General features: G+C 49.5%; 1 protein-coding gene across 2 annotated transcripts in view; it reads left to right on the forward strand.

Moving 5' to 3' along the window:
* Positions 1-112: 112 nt before the first annotated feature.
* DIP2B (disco interacting protein 2 homolog B) overlaps positions 113-19,126 on the forward strand; it is a 97,659-nt gene continuing 78,645 nt past the window's right edge. For both annotated transcript variants that reach the window (XM_059718228.1, XM_059718229.1), the window contains exon 1: positions 113-265. In XM_059718228.1, the coding sequence (XP_059574211.1) occupies positions 184-265 (82 nt within the window). In that variant the 5' untranslated portion in view covers positions 113-183. The remainder of the gene's footprint in view (positions 266-19,126) is intronic.

Genomic DNA, 19,126 nt, shown 5'->3' on the forward strand with positions numbered 1-19,126 from the left:
GGCAGCGGGTGCTGTGGCGGCCGCGCGGGGGCGCTGTGGTGCCTGCTCCGCTCCACCCCGCCCCGCCCCGCCCCCGGTCACGTGACGCGCTCAGCATGGCGGCGGCGGCCGGTCCTGCCGCGCCCGCGCCCCGCGGCCCCCGGCGCTGAGGGGACGGACGGAGGGAGGGGAGGCCGCGCCGCCATGGCCGACCCGCCGGGCGCCGCCGCGCTGCCCCGGGACGTGCGCGAGCAGCTGGCCGAGCTGGAGCTGGAGCTGTCGGAAGGTGAGCGGGGGGGGGGGGGGTGTGCTGGGCGGCCGGGGACCAGGCCTCGCTCCCCTCCGCGCGCGGCCCGGGGGCTCCCCGCTCGCCTCCAGCCTGCGAGGAAACGGGGCAGGGCCGCGCGGGAAACCCCGGCCACCGGCCACCACATCGCGCCCTCCGCGGCCCCGCCGGCGTTGTAACGCTTCCCCTGGGCCGTCCCCGCGCCCGGGTTGGGAACGCTTCTGGGCGCGGAGCGACCCGCCGGCACGCGTGAGGGAGCGGCGTTCCGCTCAAACGCGCCGCGTCGGCCCGAACGCACTGCACGCGCGCACGCGTTCACGCGGGGACCCTAGCCCCGGCTTAAAAGAGTTCCGAGTTGTTCAGGAGCCCGTCTGGATGAGTCCGAGCGGCCTGGCCCCGCCGGCTTGCGGTAGGAAGGCGAGCCGCGCCGCCGCACCCAAATTGTGTTAAAAAGACGTTAATTCGTTGAGAGCAGCCGGGTTGTAGTTGAGACGAGAGAGGAAGCGCGTCCCCGCGGCGGCTGTGCTTGGCACCGGGTTTCATTGCAAGGTCCTTGTTTGCCTACTGGGTGTTGCTGTCGGGGCTCCGAGTCGGATCCGACCGTAGCTTACGTTTCCCGTTTGAGAGGGCGCAGCTCGCGCCCGGCGCACACGGATACCACTGCTGCGACGTGGGGGGGGTGCAACTCCTCACGCGTGGCCCGTGGGTAGTTCGGCGTCCGCCCCGCAGCTAGTCGGACACGAGGTTCGGTCACCGTTAGTCCACGAAGTCTGGGATGCTTCTGATCCCCGCCCCGAAGAGGTCACGTTAAAGCGTGATTTGGCGCTCAATGTGCAAAAGATGGCGTGTCAGCATGCGGGCTGGAAAGTGGGACAGAAGGATTATTTTAAATGCATGCTGAAAATAGCAATTGTAGTTAGCAGCGATGAGCCAAGGGGCTTCCTTGAGGAACAGTGTAATTAGGTCTCTCCCCTGCAGACAGTCCCCGTGCGGGCTGTAGGCAGCGTGGCGGTGGCCGGAGCCCCCTCTCGAAACGCGGTTCTGACTTCTGTTCGGAGCAGTCGGACATGTTTCGTGGGACAGCCCTGAGGGAGAGGGCACCGGGGGGCACGTCATCTTGAGGGTCCGTTGGCGGCATGCAATGAAAATTGCGTTTCTGGCTCTGGTTTCTATCAGCCGAGCGGGTCTTTTTCTCGCACAGCAGAAAAACGCAGGATTAACCAGAACCTGCTGGGTGGTGCTGCATGGATCCTGGCCCAGAAAGGGATCTGAGTCCAAATCCAGTCAGATGTTAGTTGGGAAGGAGGAAGAATGGCTTCTTTTCATAGCCGGAGAAGACCATGGTGACGTGCCTTCCCTGTATTTGTATGGGGCCTTTGTTAGGTACATGCTCCAGTTATAACCCTGGGCTTACTCTAGAACAGGGGTGGCCAATCTGGCATGCGTGTCACAAGCGTCACAGGCAGCCCGTGCATGGGGAACGCAGCAGATCAGAGGCGGCAGGCAGCACAGTGCCAGATCAGGCAGAAAGCAGAGCTGCAGATCGGGCAGAGGAGCAGCCCTGGGGGAGGGTACAGAGCTAATATGTGGTATGTCTGTCAAAGATGTTGGTCCCCGCTGCTCTAGACCTTGCAGTCGTGGGTGTTGGGGCTTGGCTGGTGTTTGGAGTCTGCAGAGTATTAGGAGGCAGCGGCTGGTTGAAGCGAGGACTGCTGAGTCCTTGCACACCTGGCCGGGGAGCTAGGGTAGTCTCAGGGCAGTGGAGCTCCCCAAGCACCTAGATTAAGCAGCCCTGTGGCTTGCAGCATAAGCATGTTCGTGTGGGCACGGGAAGCGAGGGTGTGACTTCACAGCGTGTCAGGGCTTTTGTGGTAACTCCCCATGTTCACACTCCTGCCCCATGGTAAAGACTGGGCAGCTCACTCTACAGTGACAGTGCCCTTCCTCTTTGCCTTGCTTTAACTTCCTGGACTCTCTCTACCCTGTGGTATCCCTGCCTCTGTTCTGCCTGAGTCTGACCTGTGTGTAGGGCTGCCCTTGCCCTGGATTGGTAGAAATTCTCTATTTTGCTTTTGTGTAGTTCTCCAGTGCCCATCTCTGTTTGAACCTACCGATGGGCCTCAGGCTGACTCACTCAGCTCCTTCGGGGGGGCACGATCTTCCTGTATCAGCCTGCTGCCTGAAATAATACTCCGCTCTTACACAGTGCTTCCCATCCCGAGATCTCAGTGCTTTCAGCAGGGGATTGGTGTCGTTCTTATTTATAAATAACGTCTTCCAATAAAGCAGTATATTTATAACAATATGTCAACGACTGCAAATGTGTGAATGACCCACTAAATGTTCATGTTGCTGTAACAGTAATGCTCATCTTCTTCCTGCTTGCTTTTGGGTGTTTTCTCTTTCTTCATTTTAGCCATCTGTCAATAACACCTACGTGATGCAGCAGCAATGACGGGAAGTACTGCTTTCCATTTGCATCTGCTGCTCTTTTAATGAACTAATGTCCTTGGTGTTCGGGTAGAGACTGTTGCTTGTGCTGTTACTGAGGGTCAAAAGAATGAACAGCTTGAGGTTTCTGGTATGAACAGGGGCCTGATTTTACACTTCCGCTAGCTGAGCTGCTGCTACAGGAATGTATTTTTGGGGCTGCCTAGGGTGCCTGTGCTTAAAATTTCTGTCCACTCTCACTGCATACCCTGGTAGAGGTCTCTCAGTCGCTCCTTAATCAAGCACGCAGTAAGCAAAGTGTTGGAAGCAGGTGGGGAAAATGCCTGGCTTAATTCGGCCCTGAAGGGAATTTAATAGGGAATTGAATCCGGCCTTACAATCGATGAATTTATATCCCGGGTTATCTTTCCTGCTTGATGCAGAGGGGCTGGACCCGATGATCTTCCAAGGTCCCTCCTGGCCTTACAATCTATGAATTCCATTTTTATCTAAATCTGTTAGTATCAGAGCAATTTGACATTGTTAGTGAGGAGCAGGGCAGATCCCCAGATGTTTTTACAGTTGTTCTTGGTCGGTAGAATTGAACACAGCATTTCATGCAAGCTCAGTTCCAACTGTGTTATCGGGGCAAAGCGAAGCACAGAGGAAGGAGTTGGAGGCCTGGACAGAGAGGGAGAGGAGGTTGTTCAAGTGGTCAGTGAGACAGAGTGACAAAGAAGCAGCTCCCTTCTGTGGGGCTTCTGGAGGGGCCAGAGCCAGGTAATAGTGCCTGTAATTATCAGGTGTGTTAAATGGATTCAGAGCTAAAGAACATTCGATTGAGCTGTTCAAAACCTGGTGTCGTGGTGCTTTAGACAGAGGTGAGATTGGACTGCACCGAAGTCCTGGTCAGATGGATTCCTAGGTCCTAGGCCACAAAGCAGTTTTCTCCATGTCTCTCTAAACTGGAGCTGCCCACTGCATACTGAAACACAAGGAAGGCAAGTGGCAGCTAGGAGGAGGGATTTGGAGAGACTAGTTCCTCTGTGACCTGTTGTGCTGAGCTAGCAGCGCCATATGCCACTCCATGCGGCTTGCAGAATGGGGAGAAGGTCCGTGTCCGAGGGCAGTGGCAGCACCACTGCAGCTCTGGCCCACGTGTGGAGGAGGCTGGAACATCCATGAACAGCGTTTTCCCCTTCTAGGGATCCTGGATGTCTACTGGTTTGATGCCCACTGTACAGCACCCCGCACAAATATAGCTTCTAACAGCCTGCAGTCCACGCAGCAGGCGCCACGGGTGGAAGAGAAGAGCAGGAGGGTTTGGGTGGAGGCAGGTAACAATAGTGTGGGCAGTTCGTAGCATGTCAGGGCTGTAAGCATCTGCTGCTGGGCGGCTTGTTCTTTCAACCCCTGCCTCCTGACTTCTCCCCCGTTACAAATGCACTTTGCTTGCAGCCTGGCACTCTCTTCTAGAGGCTCAGCAACTGGGGCCTCAGACGCATTAAATGCTTAGTTGACTGGTGGTTGCTTTTGAGCCATGATGCATTTGTCTATGATTTTTAACAACAAAAGGAAGTTAGATCTTGCTTTGTGCGGTCTGTGCAGGGGTGGGGTGAGCAGGCGGGGGACTTTGGACCTGTCTCTGATTAGTAGTATCCAGGAATTCCCCTGCTAGAGGTTCAGACACTTTAATCTGATTTCAACTTGAGCAGGATGCTGTGCTGTCATTGTTTCATCGCACTTGCTCTCATGCTGTTTAAGGAGTTAAGATTTCTGTTTCTTTTCTGTCTGTTTTGCTGTCTGGTTTGCAGTGTGGGTATTTCTGTGAGCGATTTGAAGCTCCACAGTTTATTCTTTTGGAGACAGTCTCACTGAAGAATCAGTCCTCTGGAGTAGGAAGTGTGGCACGTCATGATCTGGGGGCTCAGCTGAGTGCGGGACTCGGGTTCTGCCGGGTGGTTTGGAATGCAGTTGGCAGAAATCAGACAGCTGCCTAGTGGGCCTGGTTCCCCGTTTCTGACACGCTGAATATTTTACTACAGCATCTTGCCTGTTTCTGCCTACTTATTAAAATTACTTTACAGGTTTGCATCCTTACATCTCGGAGACAGGAGAATTATCAATCCAAGAAACTGAGGCACAGAGATGCAAAGTGAATAAGGCATATCAAAACAGTTGATAAAACCGGCAATAGTCCCGATTTTCTGTTTTGTGCCCTACCCATAGGAGTCTGCTACTGTTGTACGTTTTTGCAGTGACTGTCACTACTTTTCTTGCATTTGATCAGGGGTAGGCAACATTTTTTGGCCGGAGTGCTGAAAAAACCACATTGTCTACCTTGGAAGGTGCCAGAGTGCCGACATGCTGGAGCCCGGAGCAGCTGTTTGCAGCCTCCTGGCTGCAGCTGGCCCACAGGGTCCAGTCTGCTTGCAGCAGGGCTTACAGCCTCCCAGCCGCCTGCTGGGAGCAGCCTGGGCTCCCTGGCTGGCAGCAGCTGCTTAGAGCCCAGGCTGGCGGTGGTGTGCTGAACAAAATGGCCGTGTGTGCCATGCTTGGCACGCGTGCGGGGGGTTGCTGACCCCTGCATTAGATAGAACGGATTAACTGTGGGGAACTTCTGCCTCTTCCCTTAGTCGTTCGTCAGCCTTTCAGGTAAAATGCAGATCCCAAGTCTGCGGGCGAGTCGGGAATCTGCCTGGCTTTGATGTGTGTGTTTTGCCTGCAGCCTGTACAGGGACCATGCTGAAGCAGTGCTTTGACATGCATACTTGTCCTTTCAGAGCGCACTGGGGGGTGTGCTGATGTAAATTGAGAGCACCCCATTCCTGCCTTTTGTGTAAAGAAAAGTTCTGGTAAGAGCCTGCAGCTCTGATACTATTTTCTTAGGCCTTATAACCCAGGAAAGAGTGACGCAGGCATGGTTACGCATGGTTCCTAGCCAGGGTCTGTGGCTCAGATGAAAGGAAATACATCTCAAAAGGCATGCACAGCAGAGAAACAAAGTAGCTAATTTTCCCCATCACCAGTACATTGAGTTGAAGTTGCAAAAGATCCCCTGGAAAACGTACCATAGAGATGGTTGTGGCAGAGGAGTGAAAAACAATTAAAGGACAGGGAAGACCGATGGGTTTGAGAGAGAAACTTGGAATAGCTGTACTGGTGAGGGTTGGACTGACTGACCAGGAGAGAGGAATCGCTGCTGCCATGTCTGAATGGTGGAAACATCACAGCAGGGAAGGGAGTGGTTCAGATGAGAGAAGGTTGGGTGACTGGGAGCAGGGCTGGAAGTGAAGCGTGTGCAGTCTTCCAGGTATTCATCCCACCAAAGGGGGGGGGGGGGGGGGGGCAGGGGGATGCTTGCCTGATAGGTTTAGCTGCTGCATGCACTCTCCCAGCAAAGGTTGGGGTTGATCCTGTACCATCTGAGGGAGGATTTAATAGGTAGCTTCCTTTTAATCTGGGTGTTTGACGTGTTGCTGTGTGTGGGGGTGGAACAGGAGGCTGCCTGCAGTCTGGCGCTGTAGGACAGCTTTCTCTCCTGTGTCCTCCACACACTGATGCAGGCTCACCTTGATGGCTAACCTTCATTTCAAACCTACGCTGATGATTTCACACTCACAGCATCTTTCATTTGAGCATCTCTTATCCCTCTGTGAACAGTCATCCTCATAACACCTCTGAAGCCAGAAAGATGAACACTGCCTTACTCATGTGGGTCTGAGTTGAAAACACTCATCATGTCTTCTTAGGTTTTGCTGTGAATCAGTGGCAGCCACATACAGAAACTGGGATTCCTGTCTCCAGCTCTCTAATGACTAAAGCCCACACAGTGACTTCAGCATTTACATGCACGGGGTGATTTTGTTTTGTCCCACTTTTCTTTGCAGTGAGCACTGGTTCTGTAACTGTTAACTTGGTTAGTGTCTTGCCCTATGAATGAAGTCACTAGTCTGTGTCAAACTCAAAGGATGAATTTCCCCCTTCTCCCCCTCAAAGGAATGGGGGGGGGTGCCTGGGCCAGCCCCCCAAAACTTATCTATTGTGGCTCTCTCCCCAACTGGGAGGAGAGGGATGTTCAGGCCTTGTGGCCCACCTGATCTTTCCTCGAGGAGGGACAGCATTGGGGGGGGCATTTTTGTGAATGTGGGCACCTGGGCAGAGAGCAATGCTTGTTCCAGGTAGGAGCCAGTGCAGAGCTGTGGGACAGTGACTGACACCGTGTCTGGAGACTTGTTGATCCCTTTTCTGATCCAGGGATTTAATAACTGAGCCCATTTGCAAAGGCTGTCTCTCTGTCCAGCCCATTTGCTTGTTGCTCTCCTGATTCTATCCTTTGCGCGTGCGTCGTGTTTCAGCTGCGATTCTGGGAGGAAAATGCGAGGCGTTAGCAGGAGACTCCTCCCTGCTGGTTCTCTAGAGCTCTCTTGTCCTTGGAACTGATTTCCCTCTTCAACAGAGTTCCTGATCTGTCTCCAGGGTCCCGACTGCCTCTGGTGTGGCTACATACTCGCAGCTTTGCTTGGGTGCCTCTTAACAGACCCACTAACTTCATTCCTCTTTTATATTTAAAGGCTGTTCCAAGGGCTTTTTACTTTGCTGCCCCAAGCACCTTGGCTTCAGGAGTTCCCGTGCTACTTAAAATCTGCCAGAGAGCCACGCATCGTGGTTGATCAAGCTATTGCCTGGGTTCTGAGTGCTGGTCTGTAAAGTCTGGTATTCTGCTTCTAGCCCTGGCCAGTGCCCAGAGTTTCATACGAGGTGCGTGCGCTCCAGGCCCCGTGAACTTCTGGCTCATTCCCGATGCTGAGGAAAGGCTAAGAGGTTCTTTCCTGCCTCCCTGTTTCTGATGAGTTTTGTCCGAAGCATGTCATTCAGCTGGAGTTATCGTGTTTGTTCAGAGTTTCAGAAGCCTGAGCCTGGAATCCCAGTGAAAAGTCCCAGGGGTGCGAGTAAAAGCTGAAGTGAACAGTGTTTCCTGTTTTAGTTAATGTTCAGATGCTTTCTCAGAACGACTGGTTTTAAACTGCATCTCTCATGGTAAAAAAACAAAAAAAAAAGGGGGGAGTGGGGGGAAGCATTTCTTGAAACTCCTGGTAGGTCATGAATCTGAATCAGGTGCCAAATAAATAAGCACAGACCTAAAATCCCAGTTCAAATTTAGCTTTAAATGCATATTTTTGTGGCTTTGTATTAATATCTGAATTATTATTCTACCTATTATGGTACAAAATAACTGTACATATTTTTTTTTTTCCTCAAGCATATTCCATTACCAGGCTAAAACAGTTCTGCATATGAAATGGTCGCAGTAAAAATGACAAGTGCTCCTAGCTTGTGTGCATGTTGGTAAAGTGGTGGTGGGCCCTTGATGAGGTACGTCCAGCTAGAAAAGGGTCAGCCAAGGCCTGGCTGGTTCTGGCCTTGGTGGTGAGATGAGTCTCCCAGGCTCTGCGCGAGGGAGGTGGAGCAGTTCCCTGTGGGCGCTGACAAATCCCAGCCCTCCCTGGGATTCATGGGCTTGGGAGGAGCCATCAGGTCAGGACATCCCATTACTGTGTTTAGAGGAGAAGAATCCCCCTCTTGTGTTTGCAGTTTCGAGGGAGGCGCTGAGTTGCACCTGACGATGGTCTGCAGCAGCGGTCCATCTGATGCACGCTTTCTGCCCTGCATTGCAATAAGGCAGTAGGGTTCAAACTGATTTACTCGTTCTAAATAAAAGTCTGCAGCTCCCAGATCCTCTTGTGGAAACTAGTCTGTGTTGGTACTCTCCTGGGTATTTCCTGTTGTATTCAAAGTCCACTTTTCAGCAGTCTGCACGAGGCTTTTCCAAATTTGGAAGCATAAGTTTGAGAAGCTGCTTAGATTTTTTTCTGTCTATATTCTGTTCGACAGTGTTCACAACACTTACAATGAGGATGTTAATAAATTTAGCTTGTCCTTACTTATTGTAAAGCTCTAGTGGCACTTTTTGTTCACTGTTACTTTAGCTTCAGTCTCATTTTTTTTTTAAACTTGGTCAGATTTCAGCATTAAAATGAGTCAAGGGAATTTTTGCTGGATGGAAATTTTTTGGTTTTTGTTCTGCTAACTGGGGAACCAGAGTCACTGGTCTTGGAACCAGAGTGTATCACGTCTGAATTTTGAATTTTTTGGTAGGTGAGAGACATGGGCTGCTGGACATGCAGCCTTGCACTTTGGAAAGCCATTGTAGAAGTGATCGTCTTTGAACCCTTCAGAAGTATTCCCCAGCGGTCAAGCAGTTTTATTCTACCAGTCCACATCCCTAGGGAGTATAAACAACGAAAAGAATTGTATCCCTGCCTGATAAAATTAGGCCTTCTGTAATCTCAGTCTCAGAGCAGCTGGATGGCTAGCTGCCTTGAAAAACATATGTTTTAATTGAGAAATAATGCATTGCATTTAGGATGGCCATAGCCATGGGAGCAGGGTGGTTTAGGGATTAAAACACTCCCATTTGTTCTGAGATCAGGACTGATGTCAAACTCTAGGTCTGAAGCGCAGCGGTGAGAAAGCACAGGCTAGGACATGGTTTCCATCTCCGGTCCCTAGGAAGGATGCTAGTCTTGTACTCCGAGCTTTTCAAAAGTAGACTCTTTTATTGTTGGAAACACCACCTGAAGAGTAGGGGAAGACTTGGGAGCAGATTTCCAAAAGGTGGCCATCTACTGAGGAAATCTGCTGTCTTCACAGCCCTGTTGTGTTGGCTTAGGCCCCGGATATATGGGTGCTGCTCTGGGGCAGTTTAAGATGCCCAACAAACAAGGCTCTGCTGGATGCCTGTGCAACGCATGTCCATTGGGGGTTTGAGTTAGTGCAGACGGTGTCTTTTCTCTGGGGTGGAAGAGGAGCTGCCTGGGCACATGGCCCTTGCAGCTGCTGTATTTCATTAAAAGAAGCTAAAAATACTCAAGTATTTTTCCTATATTACTTTTCTGTGCGAGTAAGTACTTGCAATAGGGGTGTTCTGTGCCTGGGTGGGTGGACAGTTGGATTGTGCTGCTGCAAGCAGGAAGGGAGGTGATCGTGGGACCACTTAGAAGTAGTGCAGGTTATGGAAATGTTTGAGTCATGCTGCTGAGCATCTTGCTGGGCTCATGGCCATGGTCCAGTGTGTCAAGTAGTGGATTCGGAGTTGGAAAATGGTGTCTACCAGCCACTACGTGGGACACTGGGCAGTTGAATTCTCCTTGCGTTGGAAGCACCTCTCTCATAATTGGATCTGCATGGAGTTATCATGTCTGGGACTGAACTAGCAGCATTGTCTGTGTTCCCTTTGGGTAGCAGGAGATCCTACTCGTGAGTCTTTGGCTGCTCTGAACACTTTTGAGGACTTGGTGTTTCTCGAGGACTGGTCTGCATTAGTGTACACAGCGGACAGAGTTTAATGTGCTAATAGGACACAGACTCTCGACTTGTCTCAACAGGAAAGTTAGCGTGCAGTAAGCTTGGGTGTGAATTTTTAGCATGCCAGGTTCTCTGCACCGCCTCCCCCATAGGGACCCTCGTAGGGCACCTTGCTAAGAGCTGACCCCCTGGAAAGATTGTGTACTGTAAACTCCCACCTGAGCTGCCTGCCTGCTAACTTTTCTGTTGAGACAAGCCCTGTGTTTTAGATCTCAGAAGGTGGGGCTAAATCCTGTTTTAGGCTAAGGATGGATGTGGCCCGTGGCATGATTTTGCAAACTGCCTCATGAGAAGGACTCTGCACATTAACATTTGAAACTTCATTTTACCACGAGCCATGCCAACATGTGTGGCTGACATGATTCGAACTTCACAGGAGCCGGTCTGTGCCCGTGCTAGCAGGTTTAAAAACACCTGTGAACTGTGGGCACTGGCAGCCTTCCATTGCTGCGCTGGCACAGCTGCACCTGCATAGCAGAACAGTGCAATTTTCCCTAAAAAGTTTATTGGTCAGGGACCGAGCGTCTGTTGGCTGCACCCAGGACTCAAGGCAGGCGGCATGGTGAACCTGGCAGCTGCTACTCTGCAAAGCAATGAGTCCTGGTTGGGGTCAACGAGGAAAATTTCTTAGTGCCCTGTTGCCCTCTCTATGCTTCTAATGCAGCATTGGCTCACTTGAGTGAAAGCCCAGTTAATCACATTTGGAAATGAAATATTTCCTAATTAGGGATTCCTTGGATTTGAGACAGCAGCTTTTTTTGCAAACAGTGTAGCTAGTTCTTGGGAACAGAAGCAAATGCATGCTGGGGTAGTTCAGGCTTCCTGATAAGGTTTTGTAATGCCTAGTCATCGTGGCACTCTGCAGTGGTTCAGCTGTATCCCCGTCTTGCTGCTCTGAGAACAGCTCTGACTTCGATAAACTGATCCCCCTACAAAAATCCAAGGAGCATGTTGGAGGGAGAACTGAACTTTTTAGTGCTTCTGAGTCAAGTTCAGGAAGAGTGGCAGTAGTCACCGGTTTGCGTTCTGGCAGGAAGTAGAGATCTGTAACCAGCACAGTCTTGTGTGGAAGAGCAGCAGCTGAAATTCCTGTTTCCAGTATGCTTTGTCACTGTTGCAAAAAGAGACCAAGTGTAAGTGGTGCTCCTGAGAGTTGGGAAATAATCTGACATCTTCCAGTGCATGTTTATACTCCATGCAGCGGAGAGCTAGAGCTGGGTGGAAAAGAATGAATGTAGTAAAGGTGAAGTGAGGATCTGGGAGCTTGTGCTGACTCAGTAAATAGGCATAGATTTGTTTCAGCAAATACATCTTCAAAGATGCTGGAGTTAGCAAACATGCCCCATAATAGCATTAGTTAAAATCATTGGTCTGCACCCACTGAAACTCAGCCAGAGGGAAGTGTCCAGATAATGCTAGTGGGATTATATTGCTGAAAAATGGAGACAGAGTATGTCAATGGTCCAAAGTGGTGTAGCTGCAGACTCTGCTGGAATACTTGCGCTGGGTTTCTCAAATGCTTTAATTACATGGTCTGCATTTTAAAAGATGACCTCACGAATACTTTCATATAATGTAAGGCTGTGTAACATCTCTGGGTCAGCTTCAAGAGCTGTCTATGTGGGACAGTACCTTAATTATTTTAATCTTTTTTAAATGAAATTTGAAAGAGGAAAACAACAACCAGCTGGTACAATTAAAAGTCTTTGGGCAGCTTAATTAAGAAGTATCCAGGATTGGATGAGGCAAAAATATGCTGGGAGGGTGAGAGAAGAATAAGACCTATTTTTCTTTTGGAAATTCTTATACCTTCATGCAACACAAGTTCCTGTCTACTGGGATTAGGAGTACCACGGAGGTGGGGTGGCCTGATCCAGTCTGTGGCAGGACGGGGAATGGGACTCGGGTAATCCTCACTCCCAGCCCTGCGTGCTGTACGGGGAGCACATCGCCTCCTCGTTAACAAAATCGGTGTGTAGCATGATTTGACTCTCAAACAGGTGTCCAGGTACTGTGCTGGAAGCCTGCAGTTGGTTTGGCTAGCTTCCTGTCGGTCTGAAATGGATATGTATATCAGCTGTGCTGGAAAAGATACACATGCGTGAAAAGTGAGAAACCAAGGTTTTCCGGTGGAGTGCTAGATTGATTGTAGTTAGACACGTTATTCAAATTTCCCAAAAGAATGTCTGCCCGGTGGGATTATGGAGAGCAGGTTTTTGTCCCCATTTGTGTTGCTGAGTGCATCCCTTCATGAAAAGCCATGCATCATGGGAAAGGGTTAGTTTTTGGCACCAAGCAGAGAATGGGGGAAGAAAAGGTAAGTGAGTCAGTTGTAAATGACCCTATTATGTCTTCACTGCAGCCACACCTAGAAACCTGGGCTAAACAGTAAAGCAGTGTTTGAAGCCCTGGCATTTGGTACACTTTGCTTGTTAAAGCCCTGGTCAAATTTGCGCTACGTCACAATGGCACGTGGTGTGTTTGCAAGGTGAACAATTATTAAACAGTTGATTGAGGCTTGTAATTGCTATCTTTATAATTTTTACCAGAGAGTGACAGATGTCTGCGGTAGATCATTAGAAATGTGTTTACTTGCTTTTGCTTTCTTCCAGGGCAAATTAATATAATTCTTTTTTCAGTTAATGTGGCTTTAAATGCTTACTTTTTTACATAAGCAAACCAGTGGGTGGGAAGACTAAACATTGACCCTTTAATTTGGGGCTTGAATCAAAAGACCTTTCACTTAAGTTCATGTATATTATATATTGTTTTTTGGTGGCAGATTTATAGTGATATGTGGCTTAAGGAAAGTCGACTAAATGGGTGAAGTAACGAGCACACAGTTCTTGTTGTTTATGTAGTTGGATTTGAAATGTGGTTTCTAGCAAGGTGTGTTTCCACTTTTGCTTTTTCAAGGCAAATCAGCTGATTTCTTTCTCAAGAAACAGGGGTTTACGTTTAACAAATGAAACTGTAAAAACCTCATTTTTATTTCTTCAGGCATTTGGATCAGCCACAACTTGCATAAAATGAAGCTTTGAAGTCCTGTCTGTTTGGTGTAGCTGTTGCTAACTCCATAGCGCGTTTCATGGAAGTCAGGGTTCACTTGCTCACCTTTGTCTAGGCAGCCCTTGGAGCAGGTGCTGTGCAGCGTGCTCTTGCGCTTGCTGCTGCGCTTCAGGCTTAATGACTTGCTTGGGAAGTGTAATCTGATGTGAAGTAGCTGTAGAGATTTCTGTCATGAGACACTTACCTACAGTAATTCTTACACGGTGTAATCCCACCCAGTCCGTCGATGCTATAGAGGGGTGACACAGTTTATCAAGCTCTGAGGTAGTCTGGATGGAGAAAGGAATATCTTGTGTTTAACCTTGGCAAAACAGCCATTTATGCATAAAGGTTTGTGTGCTCTTCAGGAGCTTATTTCAGCAGGCCTCTTGTAGCACAGGCTGCTCTTACCTTTTCACATCCCAGAGATGAAGGTGGCTACAACAATGCAGCAAGGGAACGGACCAAAACATGGATTTGCTTGTAGGGTCTTTTCTGAGGTGTGGGAGGTATATGTGGCACATAGGGTTCCAGCACCACTAGCTTTTTAAATAGGAGCAAGAGTTTATTGTTGTTCTCTATTTTTTATAATGTTGCAGAAGACTTTTGGAGAAGGTCGGACTGGCATGAGAGACCTGGGCATGCTGTGCCCCGGTAGTACATATAGTGATGGAGCAAGAAGCACTTCCCCTTTGTTCCAGTTTCTCATCTGTAAAAGGGTGCGAAGGCGAACGTGCCCATGAGGCGGGCTGGTGACGTGTACAGAGCACTGTGGAATCCTTCGCTTGCAGGCATCCCATACCGTGGGTGGAGCGGGAGGAGAGGCCTAGTGGGATTTTGCTCCTGAGAGAGAGAAATGAGCATTTTCAGCAACTCAGGCTCAGACCTTTGCTTTGGCATGACAGCTTGCTTCTCAAAGCTGCTTTTAGCAGCAGCACAGCACAGTAGTCATCTTCCTTTCCTCCAGCACTGTCCGTGCCACGGGTCTGGAAGGGTTCATCATTGCACACAGGAATTGGTCATGCTTCCTGTGGGTGAAGTGTGACAACCGTTCTCAGACTAAGGGCAGGTCTGCAGGCAGTCGGTGCTGGGACTGTGAGCGACCTAGCTCAGGTGCTGAGAATAGATGTAGCCGTAGCCGTACAGGCTGCCGATCCTGCCTTGGTGGGCCAGCAGGCCAGGCGCTGAGCTCCATGTCACCACAGTGACGTTGTTGGCAGTACCAAACAGCTCGTTTAATGTGGTTGCAGTGTAGATATATTCCATGTCCTCAAGCTCTTGTCCCAGGCAAGCGAATTGGCAGTTGTTGGACCGTTTCTTTGTCTTTAAAGGGATCTGAAGCAGTTTGACAGTGAATCCTGATTGAAAGGCAGGTCTCTGCTCCTTCAGCAGATTCTGCCCGGAGCAGTCCTCTGCAGCATTGCTCTCCTTAACTCACTAAACCAGTTTCAGTTTGAGCTTTGAACACGCTTGCTGCTCTTCAAGGGCTAGAAACTGTTACATGAGCAAATGAAAGGGGCTCTTTGTGTCCTGGTTGTCCCACGGAGTCACCCTGATGGGAAGGAAAGGCTCCTTGGGGTCAAGTGATACCATTCTTCACCTGTGATTGTCTGGGTGCAAATTCAAAGCCACCCTACATTATCTTGGCAGGGGAGCAGGGAGAAGGGCTTTGGAAAGGCCGGGGCAACTCGCCAATCACTTTAGGTTTTTGTTAGAGATTGAAGGCAACCTCTGCCTGTTGGCCTCGTGCAAAGAAGACAAAGGCTGCCCCTATTGCACACTTCTGCGTGTCAGCCTGGATTAGGTTTGGACCTTGTTTGCTCCTGCTGTGTTTGAATACTCAGGTCTTGTGTGCCATTTGCAGTGTCTTCATCCTCTGGGGCTCTCAGCGCAGCATTGCATCCTAAGTAAGGAAAGAAGCACTAGGAAAGTTGTCTGCACTGCAAGGACAGCGCACGAAGCTGGCATATCCTCACTCGGCTTTCCAGAGCTGGTGGGTGGCTCTACACCAGTGGTCACCGACCAGTGGATCTTGATCCACCGGTAGATCTCAAAGCCTCTTGGAGTTGATCCGAGGCTGGGGTGGGGGGCTGAGTGCCTGCGTGCATGCACGTGGGTGCCCCAGCCCAGCAGGTCAGTCCGTGAGGGAGGGGAGGGATGGGGGCTAGATTGAGGCTCCCGCGGTGAGGGACAGTGCTGCAGAGGCAGGAGCAGGGGTAAGTTGAGTGGAGCTCTGGCTGGGTGAGACTTACCTGCAGGGGAGGCATGCCCCCAAATAATTTTTTCTCCCTCTGCCTTGATCTGCCCTGCCCTCCCAAGACTTACCTGCTGGGTGGGGGGTGGTGATCGCGGCGCACAATAGGTCTTGGGTTGCTTCTAAATGCCAAAGGTGATCTCCTACTTAAAGGATGGAGACCACTGCTGTACACGGAAAAGGCAGCCGCTTCACTTCTCTGCCTCAATGCTGAACTCCATTGTGTGAACAGTTGGCCACTGTGGGAAGGGGGAGATGCAGAATATCTCGATGAAATAGGTTAAAGTAAAACTTGTATGTCAAACAAAGTAATTAGCAGTAAGATAAAGTATGTCTCGCAGCATTTTGTGAACAGAAATGAACAGAAGACAGTTTTATGCTAGGTGGGCAAAGGTGCTCTGCTGCCAGCTATATTTAGCAAAGCCAAACTGCAGTCATGATCTCTGCCTAGGACATGCTGCAGCCTGATCTATGGTGGGGAATTCTTGGTAAGGAGAGCAGTACCTCCAGTTCTGACCTAGTTATTTGGGGAAGAGAAAAAGGATGCATGTTGTATTGCTCCCTTGTTTGCCAGGGCACTGTAGAATCCAGATACGAGAAGGGAAGTAAGATGCAGCATCAGGGCCTCAAGTCTGCTGACAGGTTGAGTCGAGTGTCATCTGGTGAAAATAAGCCATCACTCCTGCACGATGCAGATGTTCGCATACTTGCCTTGGTTGTTTGTCACCGTTTATTTGCTCATTGTTCTTTGCTAGCATGCAGTAGTGGACCAGCTACAGCTTTGCTTGAAGGGTTGTTTTGGGGGTTTTTTTTAGCTACGAAGAATAGTGTTTGTAGGTTTTTTAAATGCACGTCTCTGCTTGCTGTACACCTTGAGTGAAGAGCCAGTTTTGTGGGAAACGGCACTGTGTGACCTTTGAAATGGCGTGAGGGGTTTCTGGCCTAGGCCAGGGTGCCTGGAGCAGTGGGTCTTCCTCTGAATTTTTCCAGTACCTTGCCTCAGCAGGAGCAGGTGTTTTAGGGCAGCGTGTGCCTTGGCTCTTGCAGTGGGAGTTTGTACACTTTGGAGAAACTTTGTGTCCGTATGAATGTAGGCTCAGATCATCCGTATAAATGTAGGTATGGATATCACTTGTTCATTCAGAGACTTGTTACAACCTGCTTGCTCTCCAGTGGGGTTAAAGTGATTCACTTAAGGGGCAGTAAGAACCAAACTGTTATTGGCCACACGATGGGTATAATCTGCAGGGTTTAGGAACATGAGCAAAATACATTTAAGTGGGGTTTTCTGTGAAGATTCGAACCCCTTCCCAGGTGCCATGTGAGGAGCACTTGCAACTCTCTGCCCTGGCAGAGTTGTCTGAGGGCAGATTTGCCTTTGCTGTGGAGCAGTGGGCAGACCGGTAGCTGTGGGTAGGTCAAGTTGGCTGTCGAGGAGAGGTGGCGATGGGCACAGTCTTGTCTAGCGGTGTCTGAGCCTGGTTATCCTGGACATGGCTCTAAATGGAATAGTGTATTGCTTAAATTGAAGTAGTGCCTAGTAGCCCTCGCCCGGTTCCATTGTGCAGATTTTGTGCAAGGTTCCTGCACTAATTTTTCCCGAAGGTTATCTTGTTTCAGAGGAATTAGTCGTTCCAAATTTAATTTAATGTCTAGAGTCAGAAGACAGGTCCCACATGACGAATCTGGGGGTAGGTGCCATATCCTTGTCCACGCGATATGCTCTTTTTTTTCCCTCCCCTGCAGCAGTTCTGCTCAGTTGCAGGCTTCAGTTTTGGGTTTTACTTCTTCTGTATTGTATCACTGTTCACAGAGTGCATTATCTTCAATGTTACTGTTGACACTGTCTTAAAACCTCCTCAGTCTGGAGCTGTCTCTGGTGTTTCAAACTGCTATAAAAAGACCATCTAGGAAACAAGCCCTGTAGTGTATATACTTTTTTATCAAGAAGATCCAAGCGTCGTCCTGTCAGAACGTATTACACTTGACACCCTGATTTTATAAACATTGTCATTGTCTCTGAAATGGCTAATTTCCAGCTATTATGGCTCCATCAGGGACAGCATTAGATGGCTAATACAGAATAGCTGTGTTTGGAGTCAGACCTATTTCTGTGTAACAGTGCTGTGGACTAAGAACCAAAAGAAGGCGGTAGGTTCTTGTCTTAACGCTGATGTTGCACTCGAGTCTCATCATGAAACAGTCCGAGGGCCGGGGGAATGGAAGACAAGGCCCTTTGCTCCACAGAGGTAAAATGGGGTGACCAAGGAAAGGGAAAGCCATGCTAGAAGAATTTAGGGCATTGGCAAGGCAGCATGGAGCAACCTGTGTCAAGTCCATTTCCAGAGAATGGTGGATTTTCATCTTTGTCCTGCAGTGAGCATGGAGCCAAAGGATTTAGTCTAGGATTGGGAAAATGTAGACCCCAGCTTTGACTTGAGCGGGGCTGGCCACAGTGCTGTGTAGAACTGGTCCCGACTCCAGGAAAGACAAAGGAGCTGTGGTTTGCAATGCATGCGGAAATACAGGTCTGGAGTGATGGTGTTTTAGGGGTGGAATCGATGCAGTGTTGTTTCAGGACAACAACGCTGTCACCAACTGCAGGTGCGGCTCTGAGAGAACGGAGGGATCTCTCCTCCCCCACAAAGCAGCTCTCCACAACTTGGGTCTGCTGCTTTTCATGTGCCAGTTGCCAGATGCTTTTGCTGCAGGCAGGGTAACACAAGAGAGCTGAGATGAAGATCTGAGTGCGTGGATGACTGAGTAGGCTCATGTCACTAATGATTTATTGTAAGTGCAGGTAACCCTAGTATAATGAAACTGTTCAGACAAAAGAGTTAATTCTGTCTGTTGGGCCTTTTGTTAGTGGGGTAAATATTTTCCCAGCAGGTGCATCTCCTCTATCCTGCCTCCTGCCATTTTCCCAGCAGGTGATGTGTTGTACCTGCCTCCACTGGCCCATTCTTTCCTGCAGGATAAGATCAGGATTTCTATAATGAATGCAAAATTATATTGGGAATTTTTTTCAGAGTACCTGCATTTAAGCCTGTGTTAGTCACAGGTAGCAGCAGGGTTGCAGAGTCCATCGTACACTTCCAAGGCAGCACTGACAGTGGTTGTGATCCATTTATGAGAGACGTCCGTGGCCCCCATCCTTCTTCCATCCCTTCCCTCAAGAGCAGCAAGGTAACTCTTATTCTGACTTTGCAGTGCTCCACTGTGTCTGTGTGCCTGCTGATCACTTTTGTCTTATAGATAGGCTCCTTTCTTCACTTAACATGTGAAAAGCATCACACGTAAATTTACCACTTGGTAAAATGGGATTTAGCTGCTAGATTACAGGCATCGCATATTTGCTGTGACTGCACAGTTTTGTCCAGTACACATTCCCACTTTTACACCGGTGACCTGACAAAGCCACATGCACGGAGCCTAGTAATAAAAACTGGAGTTTGCCACGGCTGGTGTTAGCGTTAAATACCAACGGGAAACATGGCAATAAAGATTAGGCCGTTGTTTTAAGTATTGCTGCTTCCACTGCAGAAGTATGTCCCAGGAGATGGATATCAGCGGTGTAAACTGAGCAGCAGCAGTACCTAAAATTACGTTTGCATTCACTTCATTGTCACAGTGAGACGTACAATGGGATCTCATGCCCAGTGAGATCTTCGGGCAGTGATGACATGAGTCTATTACAAGAT

Source organism: Alligator mississippiensis, chromosome 15, assembly GCF_030867095.1.
Source record: "Alligator mississippiensis isolate rAllMis1 chromosome 15, rAllMis1, whole genome shotgun sequence".
Lineage (NCBI taxonomy): Eukaryota > Metazoa > Chordata > Crocodylia > Alligatoridae > Alligator > Alligator mississippiensis.